Source organism: Pelophylax lessonae, assembly GCF_965119305.1.
Source record: "Pelophylax lessonae genome assembly, chromosome: 2".
Classification (NCBI taxonomy): Eukaryota; Metazoa; Chordata; class Amphibia; order Anura; family Ranidae; genus Pelophylax; species Pelophylax lessonae.
Window position 1 is genome coordinate 131,123,634 of NC_138769.1, and position 23,735 is coordinate 131,147,368.

Sequence of the window (23,735 nt, forward strand, 5' to 3'; positions counted from 1 at the left end):
AACGAAAATCGGAGGTTGTGTTGACGTACGATATAAATTTTATAGCCTGCACATCCAGTTTTTGTTGTCCGAAAATTCGTAATCGGGTGTCGAGAGCACCATACTAACAATCCGAAAATCTGCAGATCGTTCGTTCGGACGAAATTTTTTCCTTTCCGATTTTCGTATTGCGTGTACAGGCCTTTATTTAGCCTGCTGTCCCCCAATGATTAGCCTTGTGCTGACTGTACCCTGCCCAGCCATTCACTGGGATGATCTGTGTAATGCTGTTTTTTTTCCTGCACTGATGGGGCGGGCACTGGCGGGCTCCCTGGGGTCATGGGTGGGCATCCCTGGCATCATGGGTGGGCATCCTCTCCCTTTCCGGACCTGATTGGCTGCATTCTCAAGTAAGGGTCTGGTATAGCTTTTTGGGGGGGGAGGGAGGAGATGATCCAGGCTGCTCTGTGCAAAACCACTGCACAGGGCAGGTAAATATGACATGTTAAACACTTAAGGACCGGAAGGTTTTACCCCCTTAACCACTTGCCGACTGCCGCAAGTACATATACTGCGGTGGTCAGCCCCCCCTGGGCAAAGTGACGTATCGGTGCGTCACTCACCCACAAGCCAATAGGAGGCGAGCGCGCTCCCGCCCCCGCTCGGTCTGCCATCCCCGCATGAGTGACCGGCGGCTCCAATGTCCGCCGGTCACTCGCGATCTCCCGCTGGAGAGGGAGAAAGGCAGGCTGCTGATGTAAACAAAGCCGCTTGTCATTCTCCCTGATGTAACTGCAGAGATCATACGATCCTGCTATGAAGGATTGTATGTCTCTGTGGTTACATCAAAAGCCACGCCCCTTGACAGAAGCACGCCCCTAGGGACAACTTAACCCTTAGATCTCTAATAAAGTTAACCCCTTCCCTGCCAGTGTAATTTTTACAGTAACAGTGCATATATATAGCACTGATTACTGTAGTAATGTCACTGGTACTGCCAAAAGTGTCAAATGTCAGTCAAGGGTCCGATCTGTCCGCCGCAAAGTCGCAGTCCCGCAAAAAAAAATCGCAGATCGTTGCTATTACTAGTGAAAAAAAAGAAAACGATAAAAATGACATAAATCTTTCCCGTAGTTGGTAAACGCAATAACTTTTGCATAAACCAATTAAAATATGCTTATTGCGATTTTTTTTTTTTTTTTTTTTTTTTTTTTTATTTTTATTTTTATTTTTTTCCACCAAAAATATGTAGCAGAAAACAAATTGGCCTAAAATGTTAAATTGATTTTTACTTTTTTTTTTTTTTGGCGGGGGATTTCATATAACAAAATGTGAAAATATTATTGTTTTTTCAAAATTGTCGCGCCTTTTTTTTTTTTTTTTTGTTTATAGTGCAAAAAATGGAAAATTGATATCAAATACTTACCGTAATTTTCCTTTCCTGATGGACTCCATGGCAGCATACGTTCGGGTAGGCCCCACCTCCTCTCCTACCTCATAGGACCCCACTCCCATAAATCTTTGCTCCCTTTCAGCATCAGTGTTCTGTAACTAGCCTACTCAGGAATTGGGAGGGGACTCCTGCTGCCATGGAGTCCATCAGGAAAGGAAAGTTACGGTAAGTATTTAATATCAATTTTCCATTTTCCTGACAGACTCCATGGCAGCATACGTTCGGGAAATAACTCGCTATACACTCCCGGGTGGGAAGATGCTGAACAAAGAAAACTTTAATTGGCACTGTCAACTGACAGAACTTGAACGCCAAAGTTTTTGCGGAGGTAATGGCCACCAAAAACACTGTCTTCAGCCTAAGCTCTTTGATTGACATGGTAGCAACATCCTTTGAAGAAAAAAAGTCCAAAACGAATGGGAGATCCCATTTTGGGAATCTTGGCTTTCTCTGAGGCCTGAGCCTGACTGCGCCCTTGAAAAACTGTTGGATCAGTTGATGTCTTGCCCACTGAATTCCGGTGAAGGCTGAGATGGCAGAGACTTGCACCCGGAGACAACTGACCGAGAGGGAGAGATTCAGCCAGATTGCAAGAAACTCAGGATTTGCTGAATAGTAGGTGTACCTACTGAACCCGAACTCTGGGCTTGATGACTCATGAACCTAGCCCAGATCCTTTCATATACCCTGTTGGTGCTAGCTCTTCTTGAACTCAGAGTAGGAATCCTCTTCTGGGCATCCGAGAGCCTCCAACCTCCCCCTCTCAAGAACCAAGCCCTGAGGTGCAGACGCGCAGGGCATGGATGCAGAGTAGGACCCTGAGATAGAAGGTCCGGCCTGAGAGGTAGAGGGATCGGATCCCTGAAGCTGAGAAGGGACAGCAGGGGAAACCAGGGCCTGTTGGGCCAGAAGGGAATTATTGCTATGATTTTTACTTCCATCTTCAGTCTCCGCAGGAATTGGAGTACTATTGGCACTAGTGGAAAAGCATAAGCAGACTGGAAGTTCCATCTGTCCGTGAGTGCATCCACTCCGAAGGCTCGAGGATCCCTGAACCTCGTATAGTACTTCCGAAGTTTCTTGTTGCGTGGACTCGCAAACAGATCCACTTCTGGCGACATCCCCAGGGACAGGACCCAATTGAACACCTCCTGATGGAGGGACCACTCATTGTTGTCTAATTGGAATCGGGATAGGAAGTCTGCTTCCACATTCAACACTCCCGGAACAAAGACCGCCGAAAGATTGGCCAGATGATGCTGGGCCCATGACATAATTGGTTCTGTTTCTTGGAGGAGAGACATGCTGCGAGTTCCTCCCTGCCTCTTGACGTATGCCACTGCCGTGGTGTTGTCCATCCTTAGCAACACTGAGGCCCCTTGAGTTAGATGGTGAAAAGCCTGAAGGGCTTTGAGGGCAGCTCGTAGTTCTAGGATATTGGACACCACTCCGTGACTGGGAAAATTCCATCTGCCTTGTGCCACTTCTGACAGACAGTGGGCTCCCCAACCGGTACTGCTGGCATCGGAGGTTATCGTAATCCAGGAGATTGCAGCAATTGAGTGGCAGTTGGTTAGATTCGCACGGCGTAACCACCAAGGAAGGCACCCCTTCATGAATGGGGTCAGGTGAATAACTTGCGACAAGTTCTCTGTCGTCCATTGTTAGAGAAACCCTTTCTGGAAGGGTCTCAGTTTCCACAGAGCCCACTTCACCATGGGTGAAGTAGCTACGAGAGTCCCTACTACCTTCAGACACTGACGAGCAGTGAGACGGGAGGCAGCAAGAGCGAGAGCCACCCTGCTCTGAACTACTGGGATTTTCTCTTCGGGCAGAGAAATGGTGCACTTCACCGTGTTGAATAGTGCTCCGAGAAACACCAGCGACTGTGTTGGCACCAGATGGCTCTTTTCTAGATTCAGAATCCACCCGAAATCCTGCAGCGTAGAGATCACCTGCTCCAGATGTGAGAGTAACTGAAGTCTGTCCTGGGACAGAAGGAGGTCGTCCAAGTAATGGTGCAATCTGACACCTCTGGTCCTGATGAGAGCTACAACCGCCAACAAGGTCTTGGAGAATGTGCGAGGCGAAGTCGAGAGCCCGAAGGGAAGGCATGTAAATTGCATGTGGGCATGACCGACAGCAAACCGGAGAAACTGATGATATTCTTTTGCCACAGGAACATGGAAGTACGCATCTTTTAGGTCTATCGATGCTAACCAGTCTCCTGGGAGAACGGAATGCTGTATTGTGACCAGGGACTCCATCTTGAATCTTTCTCGATGGATAGATCTGTTGAGATATGTGAGATCTATTACCGGGCGCCATGTACCATTCTTTTTCTGGACAAGGAGGAGAGGCGAATACACTCCCTGACCTCTTTCCACTTCGGGAACTGGTACAACGGCTCACTGAGCCAGTAGGGTGTCCACATAACCGAGAAGAACCTTCTTATTTTCTGCTGCAGGAGGAAGGGAAGTTGCAAGGAACCTGGGCTTGGGAACGTTGTCTAACGCCCAAGAGTGCCCTTGGGACACAATATTTAAAACCCAGGGATCCTGGATCGAGGCCGCCCAGACGTCCCGAAATTGGAGCAACCTGGCCCCTACCGGAAAAGCCTGGATGGGCCCAACCTCAAAAGGATTTGGTGGCCTCCCGGTCACCGGACGAATAGCTTTTGGGACCTTTCTGGAAGGTGATTTGTCTTGATTTCCAGCCTCTTCCGTAGGATTTTCCTGGTCTGTAGCTGCGTGCTTCCCTAGAACGATTAGCGTTCTGTCTCCTCCTCAGGAAGGAACGCTTTTGAGCGCCTGGGCGTTTATCCTGAGGGAGGAACCCAGATTTTCCACCCGTGGCCCGAGTTATGGCTGCATCCAATTTGTTCCCAAAGAGGGAAGAACCCTCAAAGGGAATCCGACACCATGCCTGTTCGGAAGCAGCGTCGGCAACCCAAGGACGAAGCCAAAGGGCACGTTTAGCCGTAACGGAAGACAGCATAACTCGGGCCAAGAGGCGAATGGTGTCTAAAGACGCCTCCCCCAAGAAGCCCGCAGCCATCTTCAGTTCCTGAATAGGGGAGCTCTGAAGAATTTCATCCGAAACTCCTCCAAGAGTATCCTCGAGGGCGTTGACCCAAACCTCCATGGCTTTAGAAATTGTAGCCAAGGCTGGCTTACAAGCCATGCCGGCTGAAAGATACGCCCATTTAAGATCAGCGTCAATCCTCCTATCCAAAGGATCCCTAAATGATGCTGTATCCTCCATTGGGAGAGTGACATGCTTCACAAGACGCATCACCGCGGCATCCACACTGGGGGAAGACTCCAGATATTTCACCTCTTCCTGTTTAAAAGGATACAGTTTTGCCATTTTAGTGGTCATGGAGTTTTTCCTCTCCACTTTGCTCCATTCCTCAGAGATTGTCTCCCAGCTCCCCTAAGAATGGGAAATTCAAGCGCTCTTTGCACAACTGCTTGAAATATTTCTTTGGAGAGGAGACAGCAGGATCTTCCCAATCAAGGGCCTCTCTCACCGCCTTAACTAACGGGGATACGAGGCTAAACTCAAATCCAGTACCGGAGTCATCTGAATCAGATTCGGACTCTGACGGGAGGATAGACGGATGGCTGGGCTGGGAAGACTCAAACGGATCTTGAACCAAAAGATCTCTGTCAGGGGAGCGGGACGGACCTGCGGAAGGATTTGGCCTGTGCAATTCAGCGAGAGTCTTTTAGAACTCTGCGCACCACCTCCTCAATATGTTGATCCGATTTTTTTTTCCCTTTCACCCGTAGCTTGGGCATAACGGGGTTTACACAGAGAGGAACCGTCCGCTATCAGGGAACGGCATCCCCAGCATTTTTTCCCATGCGGGCATTCCGAGTGGCCATGATGCGTGGAGGACTGGCCATCACGTCCCCTACTATGGGGGGAGCTGCGCTTGGATTTAGATGAGGAGTGCCGGTGCTGCGTTTTTTTTATGTCTGTCTTCACTGCGTGCGCAGGGCTGTTGATCAGACCTGAAAGAGCTGGAGACAGACCCATACAGCAAACCATAAGAACACAATAAGACACACAGACCATTCCATCTATCAGAATATCCAGCACATACCTTGGAAGAGCGGGCTGGCCACTAGGGGGCGGCAATGAGTCCATGGCTCAAGCAATCTTTATACTGTAGACTAGCTGGAGGGAGGATATATAACTATCAGACCCAAGCCATACTACATAAAAAAAAACCCCGATAAGAAAGAAACCTTACCTTTTAAAACACTAGGCCAGAGTCTGGGTGAGGCTACCGATATGCTGACCTTCCCACCAGCTCTGGCCAAAATGTATGTTTAAATAGACCGCCCTGCGGTCATCCCGCCGTATTGCACAACCGCGAGTGACGTCAGACCTCGCTACTGCGCATGCGCGACGGAAATACTATCCGGCGCGCACTGCGCAGGAGCGCCGGACAACCCGGAAGCGGCGGACGTGATCGTGGCCGCGGCCATGACCGGACTGAAACCGAACACAGTAATCTAACAAACCACATGTATCAGCAACACAGGAACACTCTGTAGACATGACACACTATACAGCACAGACAAGCGGCAGCATAAGAACACAACATAGAGAAAACGATAATAAATGGTCCCATATCAGGGCTTACCACCCTGCCGACAGCATAACCGAGTCCAGGAGACGCAACACCGGCTTGTGCCTTCATGCAATAATAGGCCACCCGCAGCAGCAGGGCTCTCTCGGCCAGACCACAGAGCTCCTGCTAAGGGTCTCTTCCATTGCCCCCTCCATACCCCGCTAAGAGCCAGGGCTTATCGGAGACTCCAAGACTCAATCTGCCACTGATATATAGGACCGACGATAGTAGGAACATAATACCATATGTATGAGGAGGACAAAAAAGGAACACTGATGCTGAAAGGGAGCAAAGATTTATGGGAGTGGGGTCCTATGAGGTAGGAGAGGAGGTGGGGCCTACCCGAACGTATGCTGCCATGGAGTCCATCAGGAAAGTAAAAATTGCACAGGTGATCAAATACCACCAAAAGAAAGCCCTGTTTGTGGAAAAGAAAGAACGTCAATTTTGTTTGGGTACAGCGTTACACAACCACGCAATTGTCCGTTAAAGTCACGCAGTGCCGAATCGCAAAATAGGCCTGGTCTTTGAGCAGCCAAATCCTCCGGGGCTTAAGTGGTTAATGACCAGGCTGTTTTCCCCCCCACAAATAGAGCTTTTGTTTTGGTGATATTTTATCACCTCGGCGGTTTTGGTTTTTGCGCTATAAACAAAAAAAGAACAATTCTGAAAAAAAAAAACTATTTTTTTACTTTGCTATAAAAAAAATCATTTTTTTTTTTTTTTTTTCACCCGTTTAGGCCATTATGTATTCTGCTGCATAATTTTGGTAAAAAAAAATCCCAATAAGTGTATATTTATTGGTTCACGCAAAAGTTATCGCATCTACAAACTAGGGGAAAGCTTTGTGATTTTTTCTTTTTTAAATTTATTTTACTAGTAATGGTGGTGGTCAGCGATTTTTAGCAGGACTGTGACAGATTGGACACCTAACTGACACTTTTGGTGGGACCAGTGACACTACAGTAATCAGTGCTAAAAATATGCACTGTTACTGTACTAATAACACTGGCAGGGAAGGGGTTAACACCAGGGGCAATCAAAGGGTTATATGTGTGCCTAGGGGATGCTTTCCAACTGTTTGAAACGGCATGGCCTCGATTCTTACAGAGCTGTTCTCTACCCACTCGCAGCTGTCAAAAAAAAGAAAAAAAAAAAAAAAACTAGAAGCTGGAACTAGAAACACAATGTTTTACAATATTTTAATTTCCTTCTTTTAGATCAAAGGAATGAACATCTGTCTGTAAGTGAGGGAGAAGGACGGACAGCTGTGTTTACATCAGCCATCCGTCCTTCTCGGTCAGCGGGGATCGGAGCCGCCTGACACACGCACTGGTTGGCTTCCCCGCTGACGAGTGGGGGAGGGCGCGCGCTCGCCCCCTAGCTCCGCCCAGGCGAGCGCCGTACATGTACGGGACTTTGCCTGTACGAGCCAGCCTGCCGCAGTACATCTGCGACGGCTGGTCGTAAAGTGGTTAATTGAAAAAGCTGATTGGCAATCATGCAGAGCTGTGCCATGTGAACAGATCCTGATACCACGCTGCAAATTAAACCGCAGGTAAAATATGCAGCCTTTTCTAGGAACTGCCCCAGACTGTAACTGCACAATGACAAAGCAGTATCACACCAGTGAGATCATCACTCTTGTTTAGGCAGAAGTCTTTTATTGCAGGCCTTTCTTCCAGTCAGTGCTATTTGTTTTATGGGAATTATTACAAGTATTTACTGGCTGCATAACTATCCAGTCCAACGAACCCAGCAGATTGCCCATTTGGAGAAAAGTGACAAGTTCTTTTTCTAGCCTTTCCCTCCAAACACTGACTCTTACCATGCTTGCCTGCCACTCTATTACTCAATCCAAGCCACGTTGTGTCCGAGCTTTACAGGGATAATGATCTGCTCCTCTCCATTATGTGACCTTGTTTGGGCCTGGAAATTGGCAAGAGCACTGCATCGTGGGAAGAAAGGGGGAAAGTTGTGTGCTTCCCCATACCCAGAAATGCTAGTTATTTTCAACAGACAAATTATGTGGCAGGAGAGCACAGAAAAGGGTGAATATCAATGGCTAGTGGGGTGGGCTAGGAAGGGAACCTATCCCTTTTATCGGAGAGGGCAAACAGACAGATTCCCTTTTTTAAAGACGTTCCAGTGTGGAAGCATTAAATATTAAAGCAGAGCAGATGGTTATTTCATTTAGGCAGCTTCAGGCAAAGTTCTAGTTTAGGAGCAAACACTCATTTTGCAATCTCTCTGCCTCCCTGCTTAAAGTCTGAGAAAAGGCCACACACATTGTTTTTAATGAGTTGTCGGACTCTTGGAATTGCATTGTGAACAGTGTCATGATGAATTCCTTATTTGTATACTTGTGGGTCAGAGACTAGGAAAGAATTGAAGCCAAAGTATCAGCATGACAGCCAGTGAACTAGCTTTGTCAGCAGTGGCAACCCCCATACAGGTCACGAGAGTTTATTTTAAAGCAAAAGCAGTGCAAAGCAGGAAGCTTCTGCTTCTCTAAGGTTTCTTTCACACTGGCGGAGCAGCGATTTCTCCGCTAATCCCTGCTGTGCAGGCAGATGACAGGTCTGTGTCCACTCCGCGGATACTGAGTGGACACAGCCAGCTGTCCTTTATGGGCTGTCAGAGGGGAAATAGGCCACCTGTCCGTCTCCATCCGACTCTCAATCCATTCCGATCCACCATCTGTCTGTATTGACAGGATTAAATTTGGATGACAGCAGGTGTCAATGGACACATCTCCATTGACATCCGGCGCTCCATAAAGTGTAAAAGATGGTCCGAACGCATCTGCCTGAAAAACATGTCATACTTACAGTGGGTATAACAAGTCTACACACCCCTTTTTTAAAATGTCAGGTTTCTGTGACGTAAAAAAAATTAGACAAAGATATAAATAATTTCAGAACTTTTTCCACCTTTTAATGTAACCTATAAACGGTACAACTCAATTGAAAAACAAACTGAAATCTTTTAGGGGGGGGGGGGGGGGGGAATAAAAACTACAGTTATGTGGTTGCATAAGTGTGCACACCCTCTTATAACTGGGGATGTAGCGGTGTTCAGAATTAAGCAATCACATTCAAACTCATGTTAAATAGGAGTCAGTACACACCTGCCATCATTTTAGAGTCCCTCCAATTGACCCCAAATAAAGTTCAGCTGTTCTAGTAGGTCTTTCCTGACATTGTCTTATTCACATCCTACAGCAAAAGCCATGGTCCACAGAGAGCTTCCAAAGCATCAGAGAAATCTCATTGTTAAAAGGTCTGTCAGAAAGGTACAAAAGAATTTCCAAGGCATTGGGTATACAATGGAACACAGTGAAGACCATCATCCTAAAGTGAAGAAAATATGGCACAACAGTGACATTACCAAGAACTGGACGTCGCCCCAAAATTAATGAAAACACGAGAAAACTGGTCAGGGAGGCTGCCAAGAGGCCTACAGCAACATTAAAGGAGCTGCAGAAATATCTGGCAAGTGCCGGTTGTGTGGTACATGCGACGACAGTCGCCTGTATTCTTCATATGTCGGAGCTATGGGGTAGAATGACAAGACGGAAGCCTTTTCTTATGAAGAAAAACCTCCAAGCCTGGCTAAATTTTGCAAAAACACATCTGAAGTCTCCCAAAAGCATGTGGGAAAATTTGTTCTGCTCTGGTAAAACCAAAGTTGAGCTTTTTGGCCATACATCTAAAAGATATGTTTGGAGCAAAAACACACTGCACATCACTAAAAGAACACCATACCCACAGTGAAGCATGGTGGTGGCAGCAACATGCTTTAGGGCTGTTTTTCTTCAGCTGGAACAAGGGCCTTAGTCAAGGTAGAGGGAATTGCCGAAAATATACCAGTCAATATTGGCACAAAAACCTTCAGGCTTCTGCTAGAAAGCTGAACATGAAGCGGAACTTTCATCTTTCAGCATGGCAACGACCCAAAGCATACATCAAAATCAACAAAGGAATGGCCGAAGAAAATGATTAAAGTTTTGGAATGGCCCAACTACAGCCCAGACCTGAATCCAATTGAAAATCTGTGGGGTGATCTGGAGAGGGCTGTACACAGGAGATGCCCTCACAATCTGACAGATTTGGAGTGTTTTTGCAAAGAGTGGGCAAATATTGCCAAGTGAAGTTGTACCGTGCTGATACTCATACCCAAAATGAATGAGTGATGTAATAAAATCGAAAGGTGCTTCAACAAAGTATTAGTTTAAGGGTGTGCACACTTATGCAACCATATCATTTTTTATTTATTTACTTCCCTCCACCTAAAAGATTTCAGTTTGTTGTTCAACTGAGTTGCACAGTTTATAGGTCACATTAAAGGTGAAAGGTTCTGAAATGATTTATCTTTATCTAGTTTTTTCTACATTACGGAAACCTGATGTTTTAACAGGGGTGTGTACACTTTTTTTTTTTTTTCGTTATCCACTGTACCTGCTCTGTGGTTCTGCAATGTTTTTGCACAGAGCAGCCCCAATCTTCCTCCTCCCCCCGCCCGGCCAAGTTTCTCCAATAGCTCCTGTTGCTTTTAGCCAAGCCTCCGAGACCTGGGAAAGGAGTTGCTGCAGGTGTGCACAGCGCTGAACCGAGATCGACTCCAGTAAATATTTAGGGGCGGCTGAGAGGGGAGCTGCACTTAAAAGGTTTTTTTTGCCTTAATTCAGAGAATGCATTAATGTAAAAAAAAAAAAAAAAAAACTTTTATCCTTAACCACTTTAGGATCTAATGCATGCACATCTTGGAAAAAAACAGACATTCAGTTTAAAGCTAGAGTCAGCATCGCTGTCCTAAACCTCTGTATTCAGCAATACCATACTGGAGCTGAAAAGTACTTTAAGAACTTCCAGAACTACTCAGTTTAATGAAAACTTAAATGTCTGCTATATGTGATCGTTTTTAGATTATTGTTCTTGAGTGAAATCCCATGACCACTGTTCATATCAGTATTTACAGATAAACTATTTGTAATGATTGCTTGCACTGATGTACTTTATTTTTTGTTCTGTCTCTTATTTGTAGGAAGTGGAAAAGCAAACTTCACACTGGAGTCTTTACTTAAACCTGAGTGGATTGCTCGTTGGCCTGTTTTCGGTGACACTCCTGGGTCCTTGGAGCGACCATGTGGGACGGCGCCCAATACTCATCCTTCCTTTCATCGGACTGTCCTTGCAAGTTGGCGTGTATCTGTTGGTTATGTACCTAGAGCTACATGTTGGCTATTTATTAATTGGACGCATTCTTGCTGGCCTCACCGGTGACTTCAACACCATCCTTGCTGGTTGTTTTGCTTACATAGCAGACATCACAGATCGTGAGTCACGCACATTCCGTGTTGCTGTATTGGAGGCATGTCTAGGTATAGCTGGAATGGTGGCAAGTATCATCGGCGGGTACTGGCGGAAGAGCCAAGGCTACATGAACCCATTCTGGCTTGCGTTGGCTGTTAATGTCTTCACTGCTTTCTATGTATATTTCTGTGTCAGGGAGTCGGTAAAAGACAAGAAGCCATCGAGCTTGATTACTCCCAAGCACTATAAGACAGTCTATCAACTCTTCGCTTTGCCCGGAGAGAATAAACGACAGAGCAAGCTTTGGCTGTACGGTTTTGCCCTCCTATTGGTTGTAACTGTTCACATGGGAGCAAAGGACCTGATGGTGATTTATGAACTCAGCTTTCCTCTGTGCTGGGACTCTTTCCTTATTGGCTATGGGTCAGCAGCTGAGCACCTGACATACCTCAGCAGCTTGGCTGGACTGCGCCTGTTCCAGCTGTTCCTTGCAGATGGCTGGGTGGCAGAGTTGGGATTCTTATCCAATATCGCAGGCCTGGTTGTCTTCTCTGTGGCCTCTACCACTCCAGTTATGTTTACAGGTGAGATATTATACCATGGAACCCTGAGGTTCTTTTTTATGTATTTTTTTTTCTTCAAGTATGAATACAGTTCAGTAAAGGTAATTAGCCATATACATTATAAAGGCATCAAAGGATTTGTTTGCTATACTTTTTTCTTGAAAAAAAATGCGTATGACTAAATGCTGTACCCTCTCCCCAGACTGCGCACAACTGCAGCGTTTCTGGCCCTTTAAAATGCGTTTTCTTCATTCGGGGTGTTTGAATTTGAGATTCTTTGTGGTAAACATGTCTAAAAAGCACTATTGTCAATGTATGTTTAAAGTAAACTTTTGATGGCAGGAATTTGGGACCTGCAGGGTCTTCATCTTCATTATGGCTTCACTACCTAATTTGTCACTGAGCTGGAACAAGCATACAATTAAAGATGTCTAATAACTTTATTAGTGAAACCAGGATAATTAGGTCAGGCCTGGAGCCTGTACCTTTTTAGGCCTTCAGTGTTTTTCTTTTTTTCCTTGCCTCCAAACTCCCTTGCATGTTAGCATATGTGTCCTTGCATGTTAGCATATGTGTCCATGCACACATAGGCTTTTAGCAGCATTTAGAGGTGTTGTGTGTTTTTTTTTATTTTTTTTTTTATTTATTTATTTTTTTGCCGATGGCACATTGAGAATCCAGGAAAACTCAGACTGCATTACTCACAACTGTGTTTTGTCTTCTGAAGTTGCTGTAAAGCTTCCTTTGCCCAAACCTGCTAAACTTGTTTTTTGAATTTACACAGACTTTAATGGAGAGGTGTATCCGGTAATTGTGACTACAAGCTGCATTCTGCCTAGTTTTCAATACTGTCCTGGGGGAACAGTGAAAGTCAATGGGCCTGAACATTTGCATGAATATAACCTAACTGCAGCAATGTTTAACTAAACCTGATCTGGCCAAAGGTAGCAAAATTGCTGAAGTGCAGGTACCTCATAGTTTTAGCAAATCAATCCTTGTGTCTCTGTGACTCCCTTGGATTCTCTCCCTAGACTGTAAATGGGGCCTCTACTTCTGCTCCATTTCAAATTAGGACCTATGTTAAATTGGTTGTAAACCCTTGCATATACCCTGTGAAGTGACTGGCCTTGGGGGTTAGTTATTTAAAAAAAAAAAAAAAAATCGAAATAAGTTGTATCTGTTTATCTGCAGCCCTTTTTCTGCTCAAAAGCTGTTAAACCACTTCCCGACCACCCGCCACCTTTTTACTGCGGCAGGGTGGCTTCTTGCGCAAACTGACTTAGACCTACGTCGGTCGCGTGGGAAGCTAAGGTCATTAAGGGGGCAAATCCTTCCGGTCTTAAAGTGGTTAAAGTCCATCAATTATAAAGCTTGTTGTCTTAACTGTCAAAAATAGGTTGCTGAGAGCTGAAATTGCACTTACAGGACTTAGTGAGGAGTGATCTGACAGCTGATTGAAGGGAAGGGACCCCCCTTCACATAGGAACAGAGCTGAGGCTGTCAATCAGCTGGAGTTCCCTCCCCTGTCACTACTTTTTCTGGCTGTTGTGTTTTTTTTTTTTTTGGTGTCAGAAGTGATTCATGCTGATAGCAGAGAAACAAAGCAGCAGGCAGACATGAGACTTATGCCCCGTACACACGTGCAGATTATCTGCAGACTTACCTTTTCTATGTAGTGCAAGGGTCTGCCGGATTGCATACAAATTGAAAGTGTTTAGGTTTGACCTCATATTATATGGTTTTGGTAAGTCTGCAGACAAAAGTATGCAGATAATCTGCACGTGTGTATGGGGCATAAGTGTTCTTAAATGACACAAGGACACACTATAGAGGGATAAGCTTTGTTCACATTTCATGTCTGATGTTTACAACCACTTTATTCCTAGCTCCTGTCATTCAGCTGTAAAATGGCAAAGTCTCTACTGAAGCTCCAGAATATGACCTGGGGTGGAGCTTACAGTGCCTTGAAAAAGTATTCACACCCCTTGAAATTTTCCACATTTGATCATGTTACAACCAAAAATGTACTTGTATTTTATTGAGATTTTATGTGATAGACCAACACAAAGTGGCACATAATTGGCAAGTGGAAGGAAAATTATAAATTAATTTCAAATTTTTTATTTTTTACAAATATCTGAAAAGTATGGCGTGCATTTGTATTCAGCCCCTCTTAGTCAATACTTGTTGAACCACCTTTCTCTGCTATTACAGCTGCAAGTGTTTTTGGGGAGGTCTCTTCCAGCTTTGCACATCTATAAAGTAAAATGTTTGCCCATTCTTCTTTGCAAAATAGCTCAAACTCTGTCAGATTGGGTGGAGAGCGTCTGTACAGGAATTTTTAAGTCTTGCCAAAGAATGATTAAATCCAATTGAGAATCTTAACACATGAATATGCTTTGATCTAAAACATTCTATTGTATCTCTATCTGTATTTTTAGGGTCATTGTCCTGCTGGAAGGTGGAACCTCTGCCCCAGTCTCAAGTCTTTTGCAAACTCTTAACAGGTTTTCTTCTAAGAATGCCCTGTTTTTGGCTCCATCCATTTTCCCATCAACTCTGACCAGCTTTCCTGTCCTGCTGACAAAAAAAAGCATCCCCACAACATGATGCTGCCACCACCATGCTTCACGATGGATATTGTTTGTTCAGGGTGATGTGCAGTGTTTTGTTTTCCCCCACATAAAGCGTTTTGCTTTTAGGCCAAAAAGTTACATTTTGGTCTCATCTGACCAGAGCACCTTCTTCCACATGTTTGCTCTATCTCATTCATGGCTTCTCGTAAACTGCAAACGGGACTTATGGCTTTCTTCTTGCCACTCTTCCATAAAGGCCAGATTTGTGGAGTGCATGACTTATAGTTGTCCTGTGGACAGATTCTCCCACCTCAGCTATTGATCTCTGCAGCTCCTCCAGAGTTACCATGGGCCTCTTGGCTGCTTCTCTGATTTTAATGCTCTCCTTGCCTGGCTTGTCCGTTTTTAGGTGGACGGTCAAGTCTTGGTAGGTTTGCAGTTGTTCCATACTCCTACATTTTTGGATGATTGAAAAGTGCTCTGTGAGATGTTCAAAGCTTGGATGGGGGATATATATATATATATATATATATATATATACACATACATACATACATACATTTTTTTTATTTATTTTTTTTTTTATTAACCTAAGCCTACTCTTAGGCCCCGTTCACATAGCAGCGACGCTACTTCCCGGGGCGACCTCCGAGGTCGCGGCTCGCCCCGCGACCTCGGATCGGCCGGCACGAACTTCATAACATTGAAGTCTATGACGGTCGCCTCCAGGTCCCCCCAAAGAAGCTCCGGACCCTTTTTCTAAGTCGGAGCGACTTGTGTCGCTCCTATTAGAACGGGTCCGCAGCTTCCCTATGGAAGGCGACCTGTGAGGCGACCAGGTCGCCCCAGTGTGAACGGGGACTAAAACTTCTCCACAGCTTTATCCCTTTTATCCCTGACCTGTCTGGTTTGTTCACAAAGGCTCTCTAACAAACCTCCTGAGGGCTTCACAGAACAGCTGTCATTTTTATTTATCTGTTTTTATTAATTTTCGAACAGTACATAAAACATCAATTAAAATAGAAGAAGATACAAACAAAATAAAAAAATCCAACTTTCTGGTCATTTATATAGTTGTCATTTTACCCATATATTTGTATTCATTAAATTCCTAAGTGGAGGTATAGGGGGGAAAGAGAGGGGGGGGAAAAAAGGGGGGGGAGGGGAAGAGGGGATTCCTCATAGTGTATTAATAGTCGTAAGGGGAAAACATTTCCCCAAATTGCTGTGAAAACATACTAAAACTGAATTCCTGTGTATAAAAGTATATATAAAAAAAAAGGGTGGGGGAACGAAAATTCCCACACCTACCATGAAATAAGACCTCAACCTTTTAGGGGGAATTATTCCCAGAAATTAGTGATAAAGAAGAGAGGGGGGGAAAAAAGGGGGGGGGGGGTAGGAGGTTCCTCATTATAGTGTATTTAATAGCCATTAAGGGGAAAATTTCCCAAAATTGCTGTGAAAACATACAATAACAGAATTCCTGTGCATAAAAATATAAAAAATAAAGGGTGAGGGAGAAAAAATTCATTACGTGAAATAAGACCTCAACCTTTTAAAGGCAACTATTCCCCAAAAATTAGTAATAAAGGGGAGAAGGAAACAAAAAAAAAAAAAAGGAAAAGGGGGAGGAGATAAAGGGAAAATTCCCTCTCCCTCTTCCCTCTCTCTTCCCCCCCCCCCCCTTCCCACCATCCCAAAACAATGACAACAATAAGGACCCACATGGCATCCAGTTTATACATTTGTTATTCAAATAATTATATGTATTATATCGATCAACCAGTTCATAGCAGGTCTCTTTTTAACTTTAAGGGCTCTTTCACACGGGCTTTCCGTGTGAAAGGTCCGCTGCGGGACTTTTTTTTTTTTTTTTTTTTTTCACGGAGCGGATGACATTTCTGTCATCCGCTCCGTAGGTCCGCATATCATCCCATCCGTTTGCGGATGATATGCGGACCTAATGTAAGTCTATGGGGGATTGCGGATGACACCGCTGACATACGATTTTCCTTCCTTTCCGTTTTTTGAACGGAACAAAAATAGGATTTTTTCTGTTCCAAAAAACGGAACAGAACTGACAGGAGGAAAATCGGATGTCAGCGGATGGTATTCCGCTGACATCCGCAATGCCATAGACTTACATTATGTCCGCAAATCATCCGCAAAAAAATAGGATGATTTGCGGACATACGGAGCGCCCGTGTGAAAGGGCCCTAATTCAAGAAGAAACTAATTAATAAAAAAAAATATATATATATATATATATATATATATATATATATATATATATATATATATATATATATATATTTGATGGAAAAAACGCATAACCTTTTTTGGAGCCTAAGGCTGGCCATACATGATAAAATTTTCTTTCAGTAGTACGAAGGCCTGCCAAATTGGATACAAGTGAATGTGTTGTTTAGCTTTGACCTCATATTATGTGGTTTGTGGTAGATCTGACAGAAAATTGTACAACAAACGTTGGACATGTATGGCCAGCCTAAGTTTCATAAGTTGTGTGTGTATGAGAGCAAGTAACACTACCTCTCCGTTCCCTAGTTATTATCCCAGTCCTCCTATAAATCTGAAATCTCCTCAGTAGTGTAACCATCCCGTCCAAATGAAACGGGCCTGTTGTTCTCTTAAAGTCAATACTCTCCTATTAGCTTCCATAGTCTTATTGACTTCCTGTTTCCATTCCGCTAAGGTAGGAATCGTAGATTGCTTCCAATATCTGGGTATCAGGCATTTGGCTGCGTTCAATAGGAATGGAGTAACACTCCATTTATATACTTTCACAGAGGAGTGGGTGTCATGAAAAAGGTACTGAAGAGGAGTGCGGGCAGGTGGACTCACCGCCAGCTTCTGTATCCAATCATGGGACGTCATTCCAAAAAGGTTGGATCTGTGGGCAGTCCCACCAAATATGGAGGAATGAGCCCACCTGTCCGCATCCTCGCCAACAAAGGAGTTCAGTCAGAGGAAAGATTTGTGCTAATCGTGATAAAAACTTGTACGAGGACTCCTGAATCCGTGTGTTTATAGTTGTAACATTGATCCATTTGCATAATTTTATTTATTTGCAAGGATGAGAATTCTATTCCTAATTCCCTCTCCCATTCTCTGATATAAGCCGGCATCGTACCCGAGATTAAATCAAGAATCAGCTCATGCATATGTGATAATAAATGTCGTGTCTCTGGTGGCTTGACCACCCGTAACTCCATAGGATAAAGTTGGGTAATCGTCGAAGGGGTGTAGGGAGTCTAACCACAAAATCTGTGATTTGCCTGTTTCCATGCTGACATTTCAAAGTCCCCAAATCGTACACGTAGGGTATTTAGTGATAGAAGGCCCCACTCTGGTGCAAATTTACCACAGTATGTCTTTCCATCATCGCCCCAGGATCGAAAAAAAACGGAGGTCTTCTCCTGGTCAAAACCAGGGAAATCCTCCGAGGGGAGCCAATGGTGACACCCCCGGGGAAAATTCTCCTCTTGCATTGAGCCCGTCCCAGATGTTCAACGTAGCTCGTGTAATTGGAGAAGTCCATTCCGAAAGCCCTCGAGCGTCTTTCGGAATCCAGGGGGCACCTGCTAAATTTCGACCTGCCAGTGTTTTTTTTTTTTTTCCAATGAAACCCAGGGTTTAAAAGTTGATTCATATATCCAATTCAGAATTCGGACCAGCGCCATTGCTTTATAATATATGTCAATATCTGGTAGTCCTATCCCACCCTTTCGTTTTTTGTCTCCTTAACGTATCGTATGCTATTCGTGGATGTTTACCGTGCCAAACAAATTTCAAGAAACTACTGCGAAGTTGTTTGAAGTACATTTTTGGTAGTCGTATGGGGACTGTGTTAAGTATATATTAATCTAGGTAAAATATTCATTTTAATGACATTAACACGTCCAAACCAGGTCAAGGAATGTGAAGTCCAGGTTTCTAAATCTGAGATAATACGAGTCAACGAATCTCTATAATTCTGATCATAAAGAACCTTCTGGTCTGCGGATATATAAACCCCCAAATATAGAAAGGAATTCACCTTCCATTTGAATCCAAATGCTTGTCGTAGAGATTTGACCATTTCATGAGGTACATGAATCGGGAGAGCCTCTGATTTATCGTAATTTATTTAAAAATTAGATACTTCTCCAAATAAACGCAGTTCACGGACTAAAACTGGCAAAGAAAGTTGGGGATGTGTTATATAAAATAAGAGATCGTCGGCATATGCCGATAGTTTATGTTCCCCCTGACCTACAGTAGTCCCGGCAATATCTGATTTAATTCAAATCTTAAGAATGGCTCCAGAGTCAGGGCGAAGAGCAAAGGGGACAGGAGACAACCCTGTCTCGTGCCATTGAAAATATCTCTGACAAAAGGCCATTCACCCTGACCCTGGCTCCCGCTGCTGTGTAGAATGACAGAATCCATCCTAGCATCCGTACCCCTAAGCCGAGAGCCTTGAGGACCTCCGACAGAGCCAGTCCACTCTTTCAAAGCCTTTTCAGCATTCAATGATCATATAAGGCTTGGGGTTCTGGAAGGGCCATTCTGTAACCAATGTAGAACATGTAAAGCCCGAATGGTGTTGTCTCTGGCTTCTTGGTTAGGCATAAAGCCAGCCTGATCTGGGTGAATCAGGGTAGATGCATGTTCCTAAAGTCGTAGCGCCAATATTTTAGCCATTATCTTGGAATCTGTATTAAGGAGCGATATAGGTCGGTAATTAGTAATGTTGCGGATCTTTACCCAATTTTGGTATTACTACTATATGGGCCAGCCGGACCTCAGGGGGCAATGGGGCTTCTTTTGTAATTGTATTAAAGTATGCACATAATTGTGAGCCCAGGATGGGGAATAGGATCTTGTAATACTGATTAGTGAAACCATCTGGTCCTGGGCTTTTCCCAGAGGGTGAAAGATTTACCACTCTCTCCACCTCTTTAATCTCGATCGGGGCTTCTTATTCTTTCAGTACCTCTAATGGCAATTGTGGTAAACCGGATTCCCTTTATAGAAGTCTGGATTTTGTTCTTTCTGTCCTCCCCTTCCAGGGTGGAGAGGTGGTATAGCCTCTCATAAAACCGCTGAAACATTTTCACTATTTGAGAGAACAGCTGTCTTTTTTTATACTGAGATTAAATTACTCACAGGTGGACCCCACTTACTAATTAGGTGACTTCTAAAGGCACTTGGTTCCACTAGATTTTAGTTTGAGGGATCAGAGTAAAGGGGGCGGAATGCAAATGCACACCGCACTTTTCAGATCTTATTTGTAAAAAATTTTGAAACCCATTTATCATTTTCCTTCCACTTCACAATTCTGTGCCACTTTGTGTTGGTCTATCACCTAAAATCCCCCCCCCCCAAAAAATAATGTATGTTTTTGGTTGTAACATGACAAAATATGGAAAATATAAAGGGGTATAAATACTTTAAGGCAATGTACCACCAAGAGGGCCTAATCTTGACTTTTGTAGAAAATGTGAGTCCATTTAAAGCTTTTGCAAAGGATCCATGGGGGCTCCATAAAAACAGCGCTTCCCTCTGTTAGAGTAGCAGTGAATAAGAACTCATCGCTGCTGTGCTAATGTATTTATATTCTGTGCACCTACCTGTGACCTAATCCATGGGGGCCCCACATGAACAGTGATTCCAACTGTGTCGGAGTAGCAGTGATTTAACCACTTGCCGACCGTCCGCCGCAGATCTACTGCGGCAGGCTGGCTCAGCTGTGCAAATTTCCGTCCCTTTACAGCGATCCTGGGGGCATGCCCCCATTAGCCAGTGGGTAAGCTGACGTAAGCACGGGGCCAGCAGCTGCGATCACTCCCTGTGGAGAGAGAACGGCATTCTGCTGTTGTAAACACAGCAGACTGTTCTTCCAAGAATCAGCACAGCGCACCTGTGATGCTCCTATAACAGGTCTCTGTGTTGATTCCACAAGCCTATCCCCCCCACAGTTAGAAAACACCCCCTAGGCATACACTTCACCCTTTGATCGCTCCTGAGTTAACCCCTTCCCTGCCAGTGTCGTTACAGTAACAGTGCATATTTGGAGCACCGATTACTGTAAAAATGTCATGGGTTCGATCTGTCCGCCGCAATGTCGCAGTCCCACTAAAATCACTGATCGACGCCATTACTAGTAAAAAAATAAATAAAAAAAATAAAAATGACCTAACTCTTTCCCCTAGTTTGTAGACGCAATAACTTTTTGCTCAAACCAAGCAAAATACGCTTATTGGGATTTTTTTTTACCAAAATTTATGTAGCAGAATACAAATTGGCCTAAATGATGACCTTTTAGATTTTTTATGTGTGTGTGTGTGTGTGTGTGTGTGTATGTATAATATATATATATATATATATATATATATATATATATATATATATATATATATATATATATATATATATATATATATATAAATATATATATATAAATTGGGAATGTTTTATATAGCTTAATGTGAAATTTTTTTTTTTTTTTTCAGAATTGTTGCTCTTCTTTTTTTTTTTTTTTTTTTTCATAGCGCAACAAATAAATATTGCACAGGAGTTGCACGACCGTGCAATTGTTAAAGTAACGCAGTGCTGAATCGCAAAAAAGAACCTGGTCATTAAGGGGGTAAAACCTTCTGGTCCAGCAGTGGTTAACAGCGCTCTTCACTGCTATGTTAATGTGCCAGTATTCTCTATGTACCTACCTAAAACCAAAGTGGTATAAAATCTTCTGGGAAGCCCATTACTGGTACATGCTTCATGATTGTTGGACAGTTTATTGTACGAAACAGAACGTTCTAAAACCTGACATACATTGCATGAATTGCAGCCAATTAGTTCAGAATCATTTGAAATTCAGGCTGTGGGCAGCCCTGATGGCACCACCTAGCGCAACAAACTTTGATTTTAAAAAATTGAAGGAGCTGGTGGAAAATGTCAGCAGTGGCTAATCTGATGCAGTCGCTGTTTGGATATTCAGACTAACACAGCTGCTGACTTTCTCATTTAAAAGAGGCGGCAGGGGGGATTTCGCCTTCCACACTAGTGTAGATGGAAGATTCTATTAGATTTCTCTCATTTCTCATTCAGCCGATGTTTTGTGTGAAGAGTGTATACCTAAAAGAGTAATTTACAAATGAAGTGAACAATAAAATGTTTTTTTCTTTTTCCCGTAGGGTATGGGTTACGTTTCTTTTCAATGGCAACTACTCCTGTGATCCGTTCTAAATTGTCAAAGCTGGTGGAAGAAGGCGAACAAGGTAATGCTATCTGGGAAGTAAATACAGTAAACATTGCCCTGAGAGCAGAGCCTTGTAATGTAAAGTGTTTTTCTGGCATTGTTTAACCAGCACAGGAAAAACAAATCGGTTAATGCAAACCTTTTTTGCATGTTGGCCGGAAATCTGCTGAAGATTCAAAGGTCTCTGCATTCCTGGAAGTCTTTGTAACAGGTTTTATTGCCAGTGTGTATAGTTTGTAAATCACAGCTGAATAGGGAACTGCTTTTGTGGTATCGGAGAAGGGTATAGTTATGTAATAACTGGGTTTGTAATGCAATTGCATAATAGTGTTTCTGCACTTTGTGGTTCTTGAGCTGTACAGCATTGTGTTCTCTCCTAGATTACTGGCAGCTATGGAGACTGAGCTATACAGACAGAATAAATGAATGGATTTGTAGTCTAGAAAAAAATATGCTGTAGGCCAGGAGGCATTCTTTGCCTACACACTTCTGTCCCCACAAATATCCATGGTATGCTGCAGACATCCTACTTTTCACAGTTTGAGTTGACCTCCACAGAGCATACATAGCAGCTATCTGGATCAGTGTTTCCTCATCCTAGCTTTGGAGGCTGTATCCAGATGGGATGGATGTGTAGGGCTAGCCTTGAATGGGATCTTTGGGCACTGGGCTCTGCATTGTGTACTTTGTTAGTTAGCCACTTAGTGTGGCATAGTCCCAAGTGTAACCCTGGCCCTAAAGACTGTAAGGCTGGTTGATCTGATGCATTGGGAGCTACCTCATTGTTTGCACTGCTGGTAACCTTTTCAAATCTCCCGCCATTACTACAGTAAGGGGTTAAGGCTCAGGGACTGAGTGCCTATGCCATTGGGTGGATTGCCAAGGGTGCACTACACTCTTTTCTGACATTTGGTCTAGAGAAATCACCAGCCTGTTGCTGTTCCTGCTCCAGAAACACGAGGTAGATCCCCCAGTCTTTCCACTGCCCACCTACAGTGACCTGACCACCTTCAACTGCCTGAGACCCTCTCAGGCACCAGCTAGCTGGGTTTTTGAGTAACAGAGGCATTACCGCTATGCATAATGAAAATACAGTAAAACCTTGGTTTGAGAGTAACTTGGTTTGAGAGCGCTTTGCAAGACAAGCTAATTTTTTTAATAAATTTTGACTTGATATACAAGTGATGTCTTGATATACAAGTAGCGTCATGTATAAAAAAGAAAAGAGGAGCCTCTAAAGTGTAGCAATATGGTTACATTTAATGAAGGTTCAATATTTTGCAACTCAGATGGTTGATAATTAAAACAGGCACATCTAAGTATGTAGGCATCTGGGGTAAATCTGTCCACATAGACCATCTTCTGCACAGCCATCTTCATCATCCCTTCCACGCTACACTCCACGAGTGATTCAAAGCCTCACTTTCAGATCACTCTACTGCAGGCTATTCTTCCCGGTCACGATTGCAGACTGACAGTGGTGAGAGCCGGTGGTTCAGAAGATGGTCTATGTGGACAGCTTTACCCCGGATACCTGCATACTTGGGTGTGCCTATTTTAATCATCAACCATGTGAGTTGTGTGACAGGAAGTCAGGTAAATCTGTGAATGTAGTCAGACAGGAGATACATTTCCACCTGGGTTGGAAATTTCACCAATTATTATTATAGGGTGTTGGCTGCAGAGATAGCCAGCAGGAAGTTGAAAACCATTCAGCTGTTCGGAATGAGGAAATGAAGGCCTCTATAATTTGTCCAAAGGAAGTCTAGGGATTGCTGCCTCCGGTCGCCGTGTGGGCTGGGAGAGGAGGACAGACAGACGTGTGCCCCCTGAAAGCTGTGTGAGCATGGGGGAAGACCTCCGGAAGCGATGTGAAGCTGAGGAGAGTAACAAGTGTGAAGACTACTCGAGGTGAGGTCTTGAACTATTTCTATGTG

General features: G+C 44.0%; 1 protein-coding gene across 1 annotated transcript in view; it reads left to right on the forward strand.

Moving 5' to 3' along the window:
- SLC46A1 (solute carrier family 46 member 1) overlaps positions 1-23,735 on the forward strand; it is a 52,920-nt gene that overhangs the window by 10,305 nt on the left and 18,880 nt on the right. The window contains exons 2-3 of the mRNA XM_082246070.1: positions 11,124-11,976; positions 21,734-21,817. Of these exons, the coding sequence (XP_082102196.1) occupies positions 11,124-11,976; positions 21,734-21,817 (937 nt within the window). The remainder of the gene's footprint in view (positions 1-11,123; positions 11,977-21,733; positions 21,818-23,735) is intronic.